The sequence below is a fragment of the Phodopus roborovskii genome, unplaced genomic scaffold (genome assembly GCF_943737965.1).
Source record: "Phodopus roborovskii unplaced genomic scaffold, PHOROB, whole genome shotgun sequence".
Lineage (NCBI taxonomy): Eukaryota > Metazoa > Chordata > Mammalia > Rodentia > Cricetidae > Phodopus > Phodopus roborovskii.
In genome coordinates this window covers 8,954,446-8,973,303 of record NW_026126546.1, presented here as the reverse complement: position 1 = coordinate 8,973,303, position 18,858 = coordinate 8,954,446, and the positions used below count along the sequence as shown (strand labels likewise).

Here is an 18,858-nt window from a genome sequence, read left to right as displayed (position 1 = left end):
AATTTCTAATTCGGCTTTCTGGTCTATAGCCATACTCATCTCACTTTCCCAACATCCCCCAGCCATTGCCAAGTGTTGGAAAAGTTTGTTTTTTACTACCAGGTAAACAAAATGAAGTACATCACTTGGAAAGTAACTCTTTATTAAATGCTGTATCATTTTACGACATTTACATTTCTCCTTATAAAATTAACTCCTCTGTGGTTAAAAAAAAATAACCTCAAACCATTTGGCCTCTGGAGGGAACCCTTGAAACTGGCTCAGTCCTAGCCATCCTTCATGGACAGGCAGAACTGGGCTCCCTCTGCTAGCAAATCCCTGGGGTTACGTGCAGCATTGGCTGGGTAAAGGGCTGGCCTGTCAATACTGCTTGAAACAGTCAAATGTAGGGCTTCAGGGCCACAAGTTGAAGGAGAGGTCCTCCCTCCAGTGGCTACTTGTATCAGAGATGGAGGGTAAACGGCAACCTCTTCCCCTCCCATCTGCACCAGATAAATGAATAGTATGCCCATCAGAACCTTGACCACTGAGGTCCTCTCTCCTGATCCAAGCAACCCACAAGGGCCCTAGCTAACCCTGTACTGCAGCTCTGGTGGGTTTCTTCTGCATAGTGCCATGGTTCTCTGGTCCTTAGCTCCCTAAAACCCCTGCCTAGGGCCAGGAGCACCAGGTCTTGGTCTCCTCTGGACTAAAGAAGCAAGAGAAGACACCAAAAGTACAGTGGCCCTCTAAAGCATATGCAACCCTCATGAGAAACTTGGGAGAGCACTCATGGCCTGGTCCTGGGTTGCTGCCCCTGCCTCCCTACCTAGAAGTGGTCCCTTAGCTGGCTGTAGCCAACAGGATACCCTAGAAAAGGATTTCACACTAGAGTGGCACCCCACTGACCCTCTGCACTGTCAGCCTCCACCGAACACCACAGGCCCTGGGACAGATACAGGTCTGGCTTTTAACTGTCAATGTTCTGAGGGGCAGATATGATCTGTAATAGAATTAAGGCAAATTGGCCAAATGAAAGCTCTTTGGCCAAACGCCAACATCTTGGGGCTTTGGAGCATTCTATGTAAAATACCAGCCCCACCTGGAGGTAAGTAGGAAGAGAAGATGCTGAAGGTACAGGATAGGGTATTTCCATGAGAATTTCTTCTAAATCAGAATCCTCAACCTACCACAGACTCAAGGCAGATAGAGGCTGTATATAAGTGTGTGCTTTGACTAGAACCTTTTGCCAAGGTCAAGGAGCTTTAGCAGCCCCTTGTAAGTGGCTAGTGGAGATAAAGACTAGGTTGTGATGATCAGCGTATACAACACACATCCAGGATACAGAAGCGGGCACGGCAAGTGGGACAGGGCACACGGCTGGCCAGCCAAGTGTCAGGGCGCTGGGGATCCTGGCGGCTGGCAAACCACTTGCCCATGCAAGTGAGACACCACATGGGACGGCAATAACACTGCTGGCATTCGCCCACTGCTGGCTCCTGGCAGGTCTTCACCAGCTTCACACTGGCCCGTGTCTGCATGCAGCCTATACATGCCTCCAGCTCCTACAAAGAGGCAGTTGGAACAAAATGGGTTACAAAAAGGCCTACAAGGTGCTCCTGGGAGGAAGGTGGGGTAACCCCCCCCTCCAACTTGGTCCAGCCCCCACCTGGTTGCTGGGCACTGAATAGGCTGGGTTGACCTCCACTAGGGAAGCAAATGTTTCTAGGAAGAGGTCACCCAGGCTCTGGCGAATAACCACGTTGGCTGCACTTCGGATTGGGGCGTGGAGCTTCTCACATAGTTCACCATATTCCGCTGAGTTCAGCCTGGAAGAGGCATGGCTTGATGAGCTGAGCCAATCTGCCCTTGGGTACACAACCCAGAACCAAAAGGCACCCAGAACCAAAAGCAGGCAAGGCCAGGGAAAACAAGTCACCTTAGTAAAGTAATTACTAAAGACAGCCCTACAGGCAGAGTATATAGACTCAGTGGTCACGCATCCCCAGTAGAGAGGATAGGAAGAGCCTGGAGCTGAGGTGCTACCAATCTACATTCCTAGGCTATCTCAAGAATTTGTAGGGACAGTTCAATAATAGAGGAGAAGGAGCAACAAAAATAGCAGAAGGCAAGAGGGACCTTGAAGGAAATGACACTAAAGTAGTCAATTGACTGATGTCACATAGGCCCCAGGAGTGCCTCAGTCCTCCCCACCCTCAGCGCCTCCTAAGAGGTGCATGAAGTACAGACAGGATAAGTCATGTACCCTCCAAAACCACCACACTTACCGAATATCAAAGGGCTGCATAGCAAGACTGGTGCTGGCCACACGAATGGTAAGAAGCTGCACAGGTAGATTTGAGTCTGGTGAGAGATCATGCTGCCGAGACTCTGTCACAGTCAAGTGAACATCCTGTTGCTGAGCCACATGCACACGGTATGTTGTCACTTTCATTACCCATGTGTCTGTCACAATCACTCTAGCACCAGGTGCCCCGGTAGCAAACTTGTCAATCCGCCGGAACTCTGTGTTGATGGAAGAGGCAACTGCTTGCCAACCTGACTGTGGAAGGGCATAGAGGGCCAGGGTTTGGGCCAGTGGGTGTCGGGTCCATTTGTCCCAGGACCAGTAGTAAATCAGGGTACAGGAGACAAGGGGAAGGGTCACAGCTAGGAGAAGGAGGAACTGCCAGGCCTCTGAGGCCTGACCAGGGGAGTAGAGCTGCTTCTCGGAGGCTGCAAAGCACATGCCCATGTAGTAGCCTGCAGAAGAAAAGACATCTCAGGGGAAGTCTTGGCTGTTGGGTGCTGTCTCCCCCATGGTGACCCACCTAGGGCATGGTTAGCTCCCAGAACATGTTGCCCTTACTCCTGTACCCCCACAGCAGGCCTGCCTCAGCCCTTAGTCACAGCAGTGGTACCACATACTACAGGGAAATGCTTTCAGTTTACTACTATAATTTCACAGAAATAGCCAAGTAAGGGGAGGAGGGTGGAGAGAAAGCAAAAGTTTCTGGGCAGTGGTGGTGCATGCCTTTAGTCCTACCACTATGGAGGCAGAGGCAGGTAGATCTCTGTGAGTTTGAGGCCAGCCTGGTCTACAGAGCGAGTTCCAGAACAGCCAGATCTACACAAGGAAACCCTGTCTGGAGAAACTCACCTCCACCCCACCCCCCCACCCCCCGCCAAAAAAAAAAAAAAAAAAAAAAAAAAAAAACAAAAGGACCACTGGTGGACCTGAGGCAGTTCTTCGGGATACATCTTGGGTCTCTCAATTTTGCCTCCTCTGAGGAGGCAGATCCAACATAGCCCATCTCAGAGCCAGGACGACTGTACAAGAAAGTAAGCAAGTACTCAATGATAAGGCATGTTGTAAGAATAAAGGAACCAGTTTTAGTGCCCTGTTGGCCCAACCAGGAACAACTCTCAAAACCAATAGTAAATGTTTACTTTTAGCCAACTCATTTCATGTCAAAATAGCTTGTTATAGTTATGGAGCAACAAAAAAGCCAGCTCCACTGTCTGTCAGGTCTCCACATAGCCTCTATCCTTGAGTGACTTGTGCTTACTAACTTTGGGTTCCTTGCTCAGGCATGGGAGTGCCTATGAAATGAGCAGCGCTAGGGGGCATCAAAAACCAGCTGGGCAGCCCTTGTCCAGCAGTCCTACTCAGAGCCCGCCTTCTTTATTTTCCTTACAAGGCAGTAGGTTCTCAAGCCACACAACCTCATAGGCATGCCAGCTCCATCTCCAGTTCTGCAAGGAGTCTTCTCAACCCACCCTCCTCTGAAAGCAGGCCTGAGTCCTTCTATTACCACACCTGCCTCCACTTCCCTGGAGCTTAGGAAGCTGCATCCTCACCCCAATCATCCCTGGGCTACAAATATGGCAGGCAGGCTGTCAGACACCTGTTCCCCCAGACCTGGCTTTCCGTGTCTCTGTACCCTCCACAGGTCTCCTTCACCCGGTTCCTAGCCTCCAATCACTGCTCTATCCCAGCAGTTCGCCGATGCATCCTCCCAATAGCTGACAGATGGACCTGTCAGAGGCTACAGTAACACATGGGGCACCACACACGCTCTCCCTTGGACAGGACCTGAAAACCTGGCCTGAAAACAAGACTGCATCACTGTACCCAACCGTGAACGTTTTCATCTCTACCTGCTGTCACCACACCCCTTTCCCGGGTAGCCCTCCGACCCCTGTTGTAATGAGTCAAGTCCACAGACGCCCTTTCCTAGAGATCACCCAACATCGCACACAGGCTGAACGATTCTGCACTCCAGCCACAGTAATGTCAGACTGGAGTACGGCCCCACCTGAGCACCACTCAAAGGCCAGCGCCTGAGCTGCTGCCTCCCAACTGGGAAAAGCACAGGGTGCCCTAGAGAGCTGTTTACAGCCTCAACTACGGGGACCCTTGCCCGCTTGCATCTGCACTGACCGGCTTCTGAGCCGGTTATGGCGGGGAGCCTCATCACTCTCGGAGTCTCCAAGCGCCCTGTCAAGCGCTAACAACCGGCTCGCGCACAGGAGGCTCACCCAACGGCAGCAGTGAGTGACAGAGGAGCGTGGCGGAAGTGCGACGAAGGTGGTAGGGCACGAAAGCGGCGTCCTCGCTGCCCAGCCAGCCCGACAACAGGTTCTGCACAGTGAGACCGGCCGAGTAAAACTCGTTGGGCGTGAACACAAAGCACACTGCGAAGACCAAGTAGGCCAGCGTAAAGGTCACCTCAGGGCTGTCCATCGTGACGAGGCTCACCGCGCCGGGAAGACACAGGGGCGTCCAGTCCCGGACAGTTGGTAGCCTGGCGCAGCCACCGCAAAACTGCCCTCGAGGCACTCTGGAAGACTGAGTCAGGCTGCCCGCGCGGCATTCTGGGAGACTGAGTATCTCCTGTCTAGGGACCCGCAAAGCATTCTAGGAGATGGAGTACGGCCTTCTGCTGCCCGCGGGGCACTGTGGGAGACAATTCACCATCAGGTGACCCAGAGAGACCTCTGGGAGACCGAGTCTCGTGAGGCCTCCCGGGGCACTCTGAGAAGCCTTTCGGAACCTCGCGCCGGCCCACAAGTTGCGAGCCACCCAGAGGTCCCCTCATGGGTGCAGCCTCTCCCTTATAAGCATCTCGGGGAAGACCCTGCAGCTGGTCCCATATAACGGCTGAGATTGTCGGACCCTACAGCAACTGGCTACCGACTAGCCGACATGGCCTGCGATGCGAGCCCACAGTGCCCACACGCTCCGACGCTCCCCACTGTGCCCTCAGCCCCGGAAACGGAACTGCTTGCGCGTGAAGGGCGGGACCAGTGCCGCCCACTATTGGCCTTCAGCGGTTGTGGCGTTCTCCTGCCGCGCGCTGATTGGCCGCGGAACGTCAACTCTCGGTATTTGAATCTGGGGCGGGCTCAGCGGACGACAGTCACGAACTGCGAAAGCAGAGCTTTTTGGAGTCCCTTCGCCTCGGTTTCTCAGCTCGGACTCCCAGCGTAGAGCAAGGGCGGCGCTCCTCTCCTGCGGTTGGCGGCGGCGCGGGCCAAGGGCCCGTCAGCAGTAGGCAGGTAAACGGCGACTTCCCATTTCCCGTGGGCGAGAGGTGGGGATCAGCCCGCGCTGGGTTGCGGCTCCTTACGCTCAGCTTCGCCGTCTCCCTTTGTTGAGGGCCCACCCCTGGCTCAAGAGCCCTTTTCTGGGATAACGGATCTACCAAGCCTCCTAGGCAGAACTGGTGCCCGCGGGCTGCATTCCGGGTTGGGCCGGCCGGCCGGCCTGCCGGTGATCTCTGTCTGACCCACTGATGTCCTCCGAAGAGGCCGCGCGTGGCTTATTTATCTCCCCAGGCCCCTGTTTTTGTCGAATGTGTCGTGTATGAGACACGCGTCTCGGAGCTAGAACGTCCTATGCCCCAGGTCTTTTTCTTCCACCTTTCTGAAAAACTGTTGTAACTGTTGGCTGTCGTCCTGAACACTGTCCCAGGGACAGTTTCTTGTTCCTGAGTCAGCGCATCTTAGCTCCTTTATTCTCCTCCTACTCCCAACACGCCACCTGGGAGACATCTCAATTTCACTTGTGTCATCTCCCATAGGCATCTTGACTCCATGCTTAATCTCCCAAAGACAGGTGCAACAGCACAGCAAAATCAAAAGCTTGTGTGTACTCCTCTCCCACCCCACAGTTACTCCTGCACCAAGAAGACGCAGAACCCAAGCCTGGCTTGTCAATCTTTATACCCAGTCCCTCCAGGGGCTGGGACATGGCTCATTCAGTAACATGCATGCAGACCTGACTTGAGGCCCTCTGAACCCACCTAAAAATTGCATGGCGTGGCCACACCTGCTTGTAGTCCTAACACTGGGCAGGCAGACTGGAGGATCCCTGGAGCTCACTGGCTCTCTTTCGTTATAGGAACTGCTATTTCTGTCCTTTCTCCCCTCCTGTCTTTCCTCACAGGCTCCTAAAGCAGAGTCAGCAGCAGCCTCTCCCCAGTACCTCTCCTTGCTCTTCAACCAGGGAGCTCCCAGGGGTTCACCCCCAAGAACCCATGGTCCCCTGCCTCTGCTTCCTAAGTGCTGAGATTAAAGGCTTGTATGTGCCACTAGTGCCCACTTTCTTTGGGGTTTTTTTGTTAGTTTGTTTGTTTTGGGGGTTGGTTGTTGTTTTACTTTTTAGAGACAGGGTTGCTCTGTACTTTTGGAGCATGTCCTGGAACTCACTCTGTAGACCAGGCTGGCCTTGAACTCACAGAGATCGTCCTGCCTCTGCCTCCCTAGTGCTGGAATTAAAGGCATTCATCATTACCACCCAGCTCTTTGATTTTTCTTAAAGCCAGGATTAAATAAATCCCCTAGCTCTTGCCCTGAAGTGTAATACATTAATGCAAGTCATTCTATAAACACCTGGTTCTTTCTTTCTCCACCTGAACCCTATTAGCAGTTGGCTCAGGAGCTAGCAGTATACCTAATACAAGAGACTTTGAGGCTTTCTCTGGCAGATGACCCCTATGTGAAGTACTAACTATACCTGTGAAGGGTACTAGCTTTACCTGTTCAGGAAGAGGTGTCTCCTTGATGTATTTGTGGGGCATTTCTGTACATAGGCTGTAGCATCATTGACTTCCTTATGACAAATATATTCTGTTTGTTTTGTTTTTCCAGAATGAGCCTGCATATCTTAAATGACGAAAATGTCCCCAGAGAAAAGAGTTCAGAGAGCTCTAACTTCCTGTTTTCACAACCGGAACTTACCGGAAGATCCTCTGTTCTTCTTCCGTCACAGAAAGAAAATGTACCACCCAAGCACCAGGCCAAAGCTGCAAAGGTGAGTTGGACTGTAATGTGTTTACTCATCAGGTGCTCTGGGGTCAGCTTCTGAGGCCCTTACCCTGTAGCGCTTTGGCTTGCTTGTGAGGGGTTGTATCATAGAGCATGAACACACTCTTCACCTTTCCCTAGGTGACTTTTCAGACACCTCTTCGGGATCCACAGACACACCGGATCTTAAGTCCTAATATGACCTGCAAACTCGAGACCCCTTTTGCTCTGGATGACGATATTGGATTAGAAAACAATCGATACATCTGCTTACAGAAGGAGAAGTAAGTGTTGATCACATTTAGTGTCCTGCAATTCTGTCCTCTCTAGGGTTGCTGCAAAAGCCTTCAGCCCTGTCACCATAGCTGGACTATTCTTTTTCTCTGATCACTGCCTGGAAGTGCAGAATCTGGCTGTTGTTAGTGGAGTTAGTCATCAGATAATTGGACTGTTTTAATTCCATGCTTCACTCTTTTGCTGTGCCCCTCCCATCCAGTCTTTATTTTTTTATATATTTTATTATAAGTCACCTTATTTTACATATCAATACCAGTTCCCTCTCCCTTCCATGCCCCCACTGACTGCCCCATCCTCCATCCACTTCCCAGGGAGGGTGAGCCCTTCCATGAGGGATCATCAAAATCTGTCAAGTATTTGGGGCAGGGCCTAGGCCCTCCCACCCATATCTAGGCTGAAAGAGTCCAGTCTTTTTTTTTTTTTTTTTATAACTTGATGAAATGAGAAGATCTCATTTCCAGAAAAAATTACCTATAGTTTCCTTCGTATTGAGTTCTGTTCATCTCTCCCTTCTGCTTGAAATCAGCACTTGCCTTCCCACGCTCAACACTTGGACAGAGCAGATAGGACTCATGTAGAGAAAGTATTCGGAGCTTGGGAAATGACTCCCTTGGTACTGTTCTACACAAGCATAAGAACCTGAGTTCGGTCTTCAGTATCTACATTTTAAAAAGCCAGAACACAGGCTGGAGAGATGGCTCAGTGGTTAAGAGCATTGGCTATTCTTCCAGAGGGTCTGAGTTTAATTCCCAGCACCCACAAGGTGCCTTACAATCATCTATATTGGGATCTGATGCCTCTTCTGGTGTTCTCGAAGACAGCTCTTCGTGTCAATAAAGTACATAAATAAATAAATCTTTTTTTTTTTTTTTTTTTTTTTTTTTTTTGGTGGTTTTTCGAGACAGGTTTCTCGGTGGTTTTGAAGGCTGTCCTGGAACTAGCTCTGTAGATCAGGCTGCCCTCTCCCATCGAACTCACAGAGATTCTCCTGCCTGTGTCTCCCAAGTGCTGGGATTAAAAGTGGGCACCACCAACGCCAGGCTTACATAAATAAATCTTAAACAAAAACCAGAACTATACACCTTTAATTCCAGTCCTAGTGAGGTAGGCATTGGAGAACCTGGGGCTTTCTGGCCAAATCATTGACTTCCAAGATATAAAGTGGAGAATGGTTGAGAAAGATATATCTAGTGTTGACTCCTGGCTGCTTAGGCACACATATGTATATATGTACATATACCATACATGTACAATGTGCACATGCATCCACATATCTTCATGCAAATATCCACAAAAGAAGAACTAATAATAGATGTGGCCTTTAAAAAAAAAAAAAAGAAAAAGAATAGATGTGGCTAAAAGGATGGGGAAAAGCTTCATCCACAGGTGCATTAGGCATTTCCCTGGCAGAAATCCTACTGAACTGGCAAGCAGATACTAGCAGATTACTAGCAATTTGCCCGCCACCCTGGTCCCAGAGCCACGTCAGCCCCCAAATTACACACAGAGAAACTGTATTAAGTATAAAGCTGTTAGCCTGTTACTAGCATTTCTTATTGGCTATTTCTGTTTTAAATATTAACCCATTTTTCTAAGACTGCCTAGAAAGGAGGGCCTTGGAATTATTACTTCACCAACCTGGTACCAGGAACACACATCTTTATCCAGAGCAGGAGGGGTGTCTGGTATGGTTTTGTTCTATTTTTTTACTGATTCCACTGTTTGAAACATATATATATGAGGAATAAAACATTCCTGTGCTCTTAAGTTTAATGCCACGGCATTTCTCAGCTCTGTGCCATCTCTGTCCTTTCAAAGCACCTCTAAATCTGTTGCTCTTTTCAGGTGTCCTTGTTAATTTACAATTTCATTTTGTGTTTTTCTGAAACTCAGCCAGATGAGATTAGTGGAACACTGTTGGTCTATAACAACCTCAGAAACACAGAGCAAGCAATTGGTGGCTCTTGGTTGCTGTGAATCTAGCCTTTGAGGCCAAGGAAGTTCTTGTCTCTATCTGTACTGCTGGGAGGACAGCTCTGAGTAGTACCTGTTATGAATGTCACTTGTTAGCTTATCCTTGGTGATCTAGCCATGCATGTGCCATATTGCCATTCATTATTTTTAAAGTATTCATCTGAGCCTGCATACTAAAGACAGCATGATGCCGAGGTGGTAGCTCATGGAGCTTGTTTGGTGGAGGGTGGGGGAATGACCAGAGTGGTTGTCTAGGTATTTGATTTTCCAGGGGTTATCTTCTAGTATGGCCAAGGTCCCAATCTAGGAGGTGGTGTGGCAGCCTTTCAGTTCTTATGAAAGAATGAATTCATTCAAGAGAGACATGGGCAGTTTAAGTAAGAGTTCATTTAGTATAGAACCAGTTTAGTTAGTAAAGCTAAGCAAAACACTCCAGACCTGAAGTATGAGTTCTCAGCTTGCCCCAGGATTGTAGGCACCCTTGAGCCAGCAGCAGGCACCCAAACTCCTTTCCATTTGTGTTCATGAGTTCTAAGAACTCAATCCCAATTGGCCCTCTTTAGACAGATGGGGCCACAGACCCAAGTCTTCAAGAAGAATCCATTGGCCAAATGGTCATCCATTCAAGTCATGACTCCATAAGGCTAGAATTTGACTTCTCTGATGATACCACCAACACAAAGGTGTCTTCACCAAGGAGACTGGTGGAGAGAACTGGCCTCCAGCCTCTCCTGAAGAAATCAGAGGCCAGCCAGGAGCAGGCCCCCAAACAAGCAGGAGATGGGACAAGAGAGATGAATGTCCCCAGTCTGCTTCCTGGGGCTTTTACCACCTTAACTGGGAACATTTGGATGACCCAAACTTGAGCTTATTTGGAGGTGACTCCAGATATAATGGCAAAAAGACTAAGCTTCCACAAAGTCCCCAAAGCAGGTTGGCCTTGCCTGTGGCTGAGCAAGCTGAATGCTAGGCCTGCAGATATGGAGAACTCTCCATAGTAAGTAGGAAAGGGGAACATTCTGTCAGGAGCAGCTTCTTAATGGTGTGTGTAATCTGGGACCTACATCCAAAAATGCCACTTCTTTTTTTTTTTTTATAGTTTTTTGGGATTTTTTTTGTTTGTTTTTCCGATCATTGGTGTTTTGCCTGCATGTATATCTGTGTGAGGGTGTCAGAGCTCCTGGAACTGGAGTCATAGACAGGTGTGAGCTGCCATGTGGGTACTGGAAATTGAACCCATGTCCTCTGGAAGAGCAGCCAGTGCTCTTAATCCCAGTGTCACTTGTTTATGTACCCATCATACTGCTTCCCTTCCATAGTCTCAAGACAAACAGGTTTCAGGTTTGTTTAAAACTAGAGTGGCATAGCTTCATAGTCCCTGCCCTGAGATCTTGAGGGAGGCACTGCAGTGCTGTCTTTCGTGAAGCACAGCAGCACGTGGGCAGCTTAACTAACAGTCAGTGCAGGTAGTTCACCTCTGGCCCTAGCATTGTAGCTGAGTCAGACAAGAGTTTGAAGCCAAACTTGTCTATGTGGTATGACCATCTCTCTACACCCTCCCCCCCAAAAAAATAAAGGAAAAGAAAAAGTATAGGTTACTACTCAGGTAAGAGACAGCTGGTTGGTAACACAGCAAGCCCCTGTCCTTAGGTGCTAACGTGCCAGCAGCCAAGTAGTCTGTTACCTCCAGATAACTTTCATGTATCTTTTAGCATGAACAGCTTCTCAAGTGAACCAACATAAGAGGGAGGTAAATAATAGTTTAATGCCAGAGCAGGGAACATGGGGGAGACCCAGCTCTGATGACTCTGTCTCTCCAGTCAGCTGCCGTTAGCCCCAGTGGATGATACACCTGTGGTCCAGATGGCAGCCGAGATCCTAAGAGCAGAAGGTGAGATCCAGGTATGTATATGTGCACATTTAATTTCAGCACTTGGGAGGCAGAGGCAAGCAGATCTCTTGAGTTTTAGTCCAGCCTAGTCTACAGAGTGAGTTCTAGGACAGCCAGGGCTACAGAGTGAGACCCTGTCTCGAAACAAAGAAAAATAACATGGCAGATGAGGCCACTAGCAGTCCTCTGGTGACAGGGTGGGATATATTACTATTTCCCTTCCCCTAGAGCTGCTTCCCCTTCTGGGTTTATTTTAAGAAGAATGGGTCCTCACTGTGCAAGGTGATGCTGACTTTCTCTCTAGGAGGTAATCTTGAATTCCTCAAGCACTTCAGCTTCTACGAGCTCTCAGGACAATATCCTGTTGACACCTCTTATTGGGCCAGTGCTGGAGCCTTCTCATCAGGGACCAGAACCTGTCATGGATGGCAGCATGGATGATAACCTCTCTGCCCCCCCTATTGGGCCAGTGCTGGAGCCTTCTCATCAGGGACCAGAGCCTATCGTGGATGGCAGCATGGATGATAACCTCTCTGCCCCCCCTATTGGGCCAGTGCTGGAGCCTTCTCATCAGGAACCAGAACCTGTCATGGATGGCAGCGTGGATAATGACCTCGCTGTCCTCCCTATTGGGCCAGTGCTGGAGCCTTCTCATCAGGGACCAGAGCCTATCATGGATGGTGACCTCGCCACCCCTCCTGTTGAGCCAATTGTGGAGCCTTCTCATCAGGGACCAGAGCCTATCATGGATGGTGACCTCGCCACCCCTCCTGTTGAGTCAGTGCTAGAGCCTTCTCATCAGGGACCAGAACCTATCATGAATGGTGATAATGCGCCTTATATTGAGCCAGTGCTGGAACCTTCTCATCAAGGACCAGAACCTATTGTGGATGGTGACCTTGCCCCTCCTATTGGGCCAGTGCTAGAGCCTTCTCATCAGAAACCAGAGCCTATCTTAGACCCAGAGGAAGAGAACTTCAGAGACCCAGCAGAAGGTATGTGGACCCAATATTTTCACCATCAGTTTTCCTTAAAATCCCTGTGGACACATAAATTCCTACAGATTGTACGTAGTTATTCCAGAGGCTGTCTCGCTAATTCACATGTAAACTTTTAGTCCTTAAAAAGATGAGATAATGTGCCAGGCAGTGGTGGTGCACACTTTTAATCAGGAGGCAGAGGCATTCAGGAGGCAGAGGCAGGCAGATCTCCGAGTTCGAGGACAACCTGGTCCTACAGAGTAAGTTCTGGGACAGCCAAGGATAGGCAGAGAAACCCTGTCTCAAAAAACCAAAGGGGGGGGGGGATGAGATATTTTCTTAGGACTAATAACTATTGCTGTGATGATACACGATGATCAGCCAGGCATGAACCTTTAATCCTAGCATTCAGGAGGCAGAGGCAGCAAAGAGTTCTGTGAACTCAAGGCCAGCTTGGTCTACAAGGAAAGTTCCAGGGCAGCCAGGGCTACACAGAGAAATCCTGTCTCAAAACACAAACAAAAAGAGCACTTCCTACTTTTCTTATAGAGGACCTGCGTTTGGTTCCTAGCACCCATGTGGTAGCTCACAACCACCTGAAACTCCAGTACCGTGGAGTCCAGTGCCCTCTTCTGACCTCCACAGGCTCCTTTATGCATGTTTACTTACATAGTTTCACCTGGGCAAACGTACATACACATAAGTAAAGTTAATTTAAAAGAAAAATTTTGTGGTGGCACATGCCTCTAATTAATCCCAGCACTGGGGAAGCAGAGGCAAGTGGATCTCTAAGTTTGAGGCCAGCCTGGTCTATAGAGTGAGTTCTAGGGCAGCCAGGGCTGCACAGAAAAATAGTCTCAAAAAGATGAAAAAGAGAAAACAAAAAATTTCAAGGTCCTCTAGCTAGCTACATAGGGACTTCAAGGCCAGTCTGGCTTATCTCCAGAAAGAAAAAGTAATAGTTGGGACACTCTATTGGTTCCACATCATCACATTCAGTCGACTTTGGATAGAATTTTTAAGTGTCTACTGAATATGAAGGGGAGAGAGGAAGGATTTCTCCCCCTGTACAAAACCAGGGACTTGGCTGGGCCTCTCTTCATAGAAGCAGAGAAGCTGCTAGTTAGACTGCTGGGAACAGAATAGTCTCTGAATATATTTCAAAGAACAGTGATCCTTGATCCTGCTGGGTACTGGTGGTGCACACCTTTAATCTCATGCCCCAAATAAAAAACAGTGATCTCACTGTTAAGTACTTGAGTGTGCAGCCCTCAAGCCTGCAGCTTTCGAGGTAAATAACAATTGTTATTCACTGTTTCAGTTCTAGGTACTGGTGCTGAAGTGGATTATCTAGAGCAGTTTGGAACTTCCTCGGTAGGTACTTAGCACTTGATGGCAGCCTCAACTGAAATGTATAATCCAGTCATTTATCCTTGGTACCTGGAGCATCCTTTAGTTCCTGTATAGTTTCTGGTCATGCCTTGTGTCCACCCCTCACTCCCAGATAATTCTGGACTCACCAGGTTGTGTTGTCTCCCTAGCCCCCTTTGCTCAATAAGATCACCCTGGCTTCTGGGGCTGTATCTGTTAAAGCAATGGTGAATCTTGTTTATTTTCCTTGTCCCATCTCTCCAACTCTCAGTTTAAGGAGTCAGCATGGAGGAAGCAGTCTTTGTACTTGAAATTTGATCCACTCCTGAAAGAGAGCCCTCTGCGGCCAATGCCAGTGGTCCCGGTGACAAATAGGTATGTCCCTCCTTTGAAGATGTTAGCATGAGCCAGGCAGACTAGTAGCTGTTACTAAGTGTACTAACTGATTCAAAATTTTTAGGAAAGGGCTAACTGAACTAGAATTAGTAATGGGGACAGACAAACAGGACATCTATGAGGTAGTCCATATTTTAGTAAGGAGCTTGCCATGCTCTCTCCACATAGGGTACCTAGTAGACGCAAGCATTAAATATACAAGAACTTACAAACTGAACCAGGTCAGATAGTATTTGTTTTTATGAGTGGAATTCTAGTTCCACAGGCATGCCTGTTCCTTCATGAATCACTTATGACAACTTATACTATAAATCAGATCTGAATAGTTGTGACAGAAGCCTTGGGGCCTTCAAATCCAGGCTAGTGTCTACTACTTTGGAAGAAAATGTAATCAAGTATTATTGAGAATTACTTGTTAAATTTCACATGAGACCCTTGAAAGCCAGAGAAGAGTTGACATCTCTAACTAGGTATGCCCCCTGTGCACTCTGAAGACACCACAGTAAGGCATCTACAACATCCGCACAGCTTGCTGTGAGCAAGGCATGGCTCATAGGGACAGTGAGTAGACAGGAGGGAGAAGGAGGACATGAGCTGTAACTGCCAGGCCCGCTTCCACATTCTGGGTGTCTAGCGTTTATTTTTAGACTAAGTCCCTCACACAAAGCTTGTCAAGACAACTGACTTTTTCACCCTATTCAGTACTCAGGAGCATGAGGTGATCTTGCTGCTTGTTTGGTTTCAGTGTACAGGACGTGGATGAGGCTGGCTCGGGAAATCCAATGGAAGCCAAGCTTGTGGACTTAGATTTCTTGGGAGCTCTGGATGTTCCTGTAAGTACTTCAGCATCTTTGGGGCAATTTTTGTGGACTAAAGAGATGAATGACATCTTGAAGGCCCATGTTTTACTCCCACAGGTGCCAGGCCCACCCTTGTGTGTCCTTGAGCCAAGAGGTCTCCTTCCTGCTGAGCCTATTGTGGATGTGTTGCAGTACAGCCAGAAAGACCTGGACGCATTGGTGAGAACGGCCTGGTGTCTGCGCTGTAAAAATGGGAGGCTGTTTTGGAAGAATAGCCGAGAGCTAGGTACAGGCTATTGTAAGTGCAGTGTGTACTCTGACCAGATACACACAGACTGTCTACAGGGATTTCCTGCAGGCTTCTGTCTAGAGATCAATGAACAGCACCAGGACAGGCCTGAGAGTCCCACACTGAACTTGGGCTTGTGGTGCCCCCTTGTGGCTAATTGGTTAACACTGAGATACTCGCTGCTGGGTTCTACCATAGCAGCAGGTTGCCCTCATGAGCATGGCCCAACTTCTTGGCTTTATGAATGGAGTTCCCTTAACTCAGTGGCATGGCTTCAGAGACCTTGGGTATGAATGAAACAATCCTGGCCTGGTGAGAAAGGCACCCACAGGCCTGTGATTGTGGTCCAACTGCCAACCAGATATGTGGCTTTTGTAGGTGAATGCCACGCAACAGGAGAACTTGGAGCTGAGAAGCAAGTATGAGGACATCAATGCGAAGTACTTGGAGATGGGGTAAGACTGCAGGCACCAATGCTGACCTTGGTCTACTTGCATGAGGAGCCACAGATAATCATCTTCTCTCCTTCTATAGGAAGATCGTGGATGGGTTTGAGAAGATCGTGTACAAATCAATGGGTGAGTGCTGAGGTAACAATATACTGTCCGTTTCTTCTAATCTGTGCTCTGAAGCCACGAAGGGTGAGGGTTCATGATGGGAGGAGAGACCCACATGAGTGACATTCACTGAACAGCTGGTGGCCAAAGTTCTAATGAGGCGCAGGTGCCATGGCCCTGTCCTGCCTTCCCCTCTCCAGAGATAATTGAAAGTATCCAAGTAGAAACCCGGTGTCCCTGTAGGGATCTAACCACTCTTCTTTGCCCTGAGACCCATAAAGCATATGACATATGCCCTCGCATGAACCTTAAGTCCACCGCGATGTCACTTGCTTCTTCCAGTCTTGCTGGTGTTACCGAAGTGTCGCACTGCTATGTCCTGGGCCAAACTCCTCCTGAGACTGACATGGAAGAGGCAGCTGTGGTCTCAGTCTATGTTTCATCCCAGAGAACATGAAGGGGGAAGGGCACTTACTGTGTTATGAGACCGTTAGTAGTGTCCATACCTGCTGCATCCTGCTCCTGGCTACCCATCTCTCCTGCTACTCTGTCTCACCCTTTGTTTGGGGGCTGTTTCTGGCATCCAGTGTAGTAGCTGCTTCCTAATCCCAGATACTTAACCTTTTAAAGAGGAGGCTGAGAGACAGAAGGAACTCGCAGAAGACAAAATCAAAAAGGTTCTAAAAGAGAAAGACCAACTTACTGCAGACCTGAACTCCATTGAAAAGTCCTTCTCTGACCTTTTCAAGAGGTTTGAGAAGCAGAAAGAAGTGATTGAAGGCTACCGCAAGGTGCGTTGTGTCCCCTTTGGTCCTCGTGTAACAAGGCATAGCCCAAAGAGTAGGGCCATGAGCTGTGTTAGTGTGCATGGGTCCGTGACTACTTTTCATTGACACCAGACTATGTGATGTCCTATCGACAAGACAAGCTGTACCCAGTAGATTCTTGCAGAGGAGCACAGCCAGATCTGTGAAGCATAGGTTTAGTCTGTAAGCATGGAGCCTCAGAGGAGACTAGGGGTTTCTCCGTTCAGTGTTAGTATGCTTGGCATAGATGAGGCCCTTGGTCAATCTCCAACAATACCACAACACAGACACACACACACACACACACTCACACACACTCACACACAAACCTTGCAAGAAAGGGCAAACTGAGCTGGAGGGGGCGGTGGTACACACCTTTAATCCAAATACTTGGGCAGCTGACGAAGGCAGATCTCTGAGTTAAGGCCATCCTGGTCTACAGAGTACATTCCAATATAGCCAGGGCTACACAGAGAAACCCTGTCTAAAAACAACAAAAAAAGGTAAGGTGGTGAGCAAACTGGCCTTTCCCTATGGTGTCTGTGGAGAAAACAAGTCATTTTGGGAGCCAGCTACTGAGCTCTAGCACCTCCTGCTACATGACCCTCGGTAGTCAACCTTTTACTGTGGGTATGAGAGGCCCAAAGAGTGCTGTGGAGAGCAAGGCTGCATATAACCCTCATGATTGTGCAGCTGACAGCCCACAGTGTGCAGTGCTTCTATGTAGTGGGATATTCACTGTGAATATCCCACTACAGTTCTACTCATAGTTGCACTCTTGGGCAGGAACTGGTACCTGGTACTACAGGGTCTGGGGAATCAGACCCCCAGGGTTCCAGAGATGGAAGTCCAGAAATTGTCTGTACCTTGAAGGTGTTCTAGACATAATGTACATCAAGAGGCTTTTCCTAAAGGGAAAATGCAAAGTTCTATATCACTAATGTCCCCAAAAGCTTTACCAGTCTACAGTCTGCACCTGACCCTAAGACTACTCATAGCCAAAGCTGGACAGGTTTTGGCTCTGATGGAATAGTGCACCATTATTGTTTACTATCTGCTCATTCTCAAGAATGAAGATTCACTGAAGAAATGTGTTGAGGAGTATATAGTGAAGATTGAAAAGGAAGGCCAGAGGTACCAGGCACTGAAGGCCCATGCAGAAGAAAAGCTCAAGCTGTGAGTGCCAGCCACCTATCTGGGGAGGGAGGGCTAGCTAGCTTGTTGCTGGGCCAGGCCTAGCCTATATCTCTGTTTCTGTCCCTCAAGAGCAAATGAGGAGATCGCCCAAGTACGTAGCAAGGCTCAAGCAGAGGCACTAGCTTTCCAGGCAAGCTTGAGGAAGGCACAGATGCAGATCCACTCACTGGAGAAGACTGTGGAACAGAAGGTAGGGCACAGCAATCTTAGGACCTTAGGCCCTGCTCTGGAGGTTTTTGGGTTTCTTGTTGTTGTTTGTTTGTTTGTTTGTTTTTTATCTCTACTGGCCCTTTCTTTAAGGAAGTCCAGGGCCAGCCTTTTCTTTCTAGTCTCCTTTCCTACTTAAGAAGGGTGGGACCTTCCTATTCAGTTGCCACTTCCTCTGAGACCCTACAGAAACTAGCCTTATCTTTTCTCCTTCAGACTAAAGAAAATGATGAGCTGACCCGGATCTGTGATGACCTCATCTCTAAGATGGAGAAGATCTGACTGCAGCCAGCCGTCACCATCCCTCTGTCTACCCATTTCTATGTCTGTCTGATTTGTCTCTTTTGTGTGGTCTTTAATCTCTGTTCATTTCTAAGTTACATTACTTTGATGACTAAAGTTAATTAATTTCAAAGCAACCCAGGTCCTGTTGTTTATAAAGCTCACTTACCTGTTTTTCTAGATAGTTCAGCTTGTTTGAAAGTGTCTTTTCTGCAGTTCTTATATAACAGTGGTTCTCAACTTTCTTTAATATAGTTCCTCATGCTGTGGTGACCCCCAACCATGAAAAGTTATTTTCATTGCTATGCCATAATTGTAATTTTGCTACTGTTATGAATCGTAATGTAAATATCTGTGTTTTCCGATGGTTTAGGCAACCCCTCTGAAAGGGCCATTCGACACCCCCCCCCAGGTTGAGAACCGCAGTTATAGAAACTTGGGAAGTGGAGGTAGTGTCTAGTGAATCTGGTTAGTTTCAGAGACTTCCTGAAGCTGTTGAGTTGTTTACTTCCTGGAGGTTC

At 48.4% G+C, this 18,858-nt stretch overlaps 2 protein-coding genes across 2 annotated transcripts; one reads left to right on the top strand and one right to left on the bottom strand.

Moving 5' to 3' along the window:
- Nucleotides 1-126: 126 nt before the first annotated feature.
- On the bottom strand, nt 127-5,154 carry Tmem129 (transmembrane protein 129, E3 ubiquitin ligase). Its single transcript, XM_051200313.1, has 4 exons — nt 4,522-5,154; nt 2,268-2,742; nt 1,649-1,808; nt 127-1,544 (listed from the first exon to the last, which is right to left on the bottom strand). The coding sequence occupies exons 1-4, from the start codon at nt 4,724-4,726 to the stop codon at nt 1,296-1,298; spliced, it is 1,089 nt and encodes a 362-aa protein (XP_051056270.1). The 5' UTR covers nt 4,727-5,154; the 3' UTR covers nt 127-1,295.
- Nucleotides 5,155-5,225: 71 nt separating this feature from the next.
- Nucleotides 5,226-18,521, top strand: Tacc3 (transforming acidic coiled-coil containing protein 3). Its single transcript, XM_051200300.1, has 15 exons — nt 5,226-5,541; nt 7,135-7,297; nt 7,432-7,574; nt 11,382-11,463; nt 11,757-12,447; nt 13,754-13,806; nt 14,075-14,178; nt 14,945-15,032; nt 15,117-15,218; nt 15,667-15,743; nt 15,823-15,866; nt 16,476-16,636; nt 17,721-17,827; nt 17,918-18,038; nt 18,272-18,521. Exons 2-15 carry the CDS (start codon nt 7,136-7,138, stop codon nt 18,335-18,337), a joined length of 2,001 nt encoding a protein of 666 aa, XP_051056257.1. The 5' UTR covers nt 5,226-5,541; nt 7,135; the 3' UTR covers nt 18,338-18,521.
- Nucleotides 18,522-18,858: the final 337 nt, after the last annotated feature.

Excerpts from the sequence above, each read along its gene's own strand:
- Tmem129 (XM_051200313.1), bottom strand. The coding sequence starts at position 4,726 with ATGGACAGCCCTGAGGTGACCTTTACGCTGGCCTACTTGGTCTTCGCA. Across the intron at positions 2,743-4,521 it reads TCACTCACTGCTGCCGTTGG|GCTACTACATGGGCATGTGC; the intron begins GTGAGCCTCCTG and ends TTTCTTCTGCAG. Across the intron at positions 1,545-1,648 it reads ATTCAGTGCCCAGCAACCAG|GAGCTGGAGGCATGTATAGG; the intron begins GTGGGGGCTGGA and ends GCCTCTTTGTAG.
- Tacc3 (XM_051200300.1), top strand. The coding sequence starts at position 7,136 with ATGAGCCTGCATATCTTAAATGACGAAAATGTCCCCAGAGAAAAGAGT. Across the intron at positions 7,298-7,431 it reads ACCAGGCCAAAGCTGCAAAG|GTGACTTTTCAGACACCTCT; the intron begins GTGAGTTGGACT and ends ACCTTTCCCTAG. Across the intron at positions 12,448-13,753 it reads CTTCAGAGACCCAGCAGAAG|TTCTAGGTACTGGTGCTGAA; the intron begins GTATGTGGACCC and ends TCACTGTTTCAG.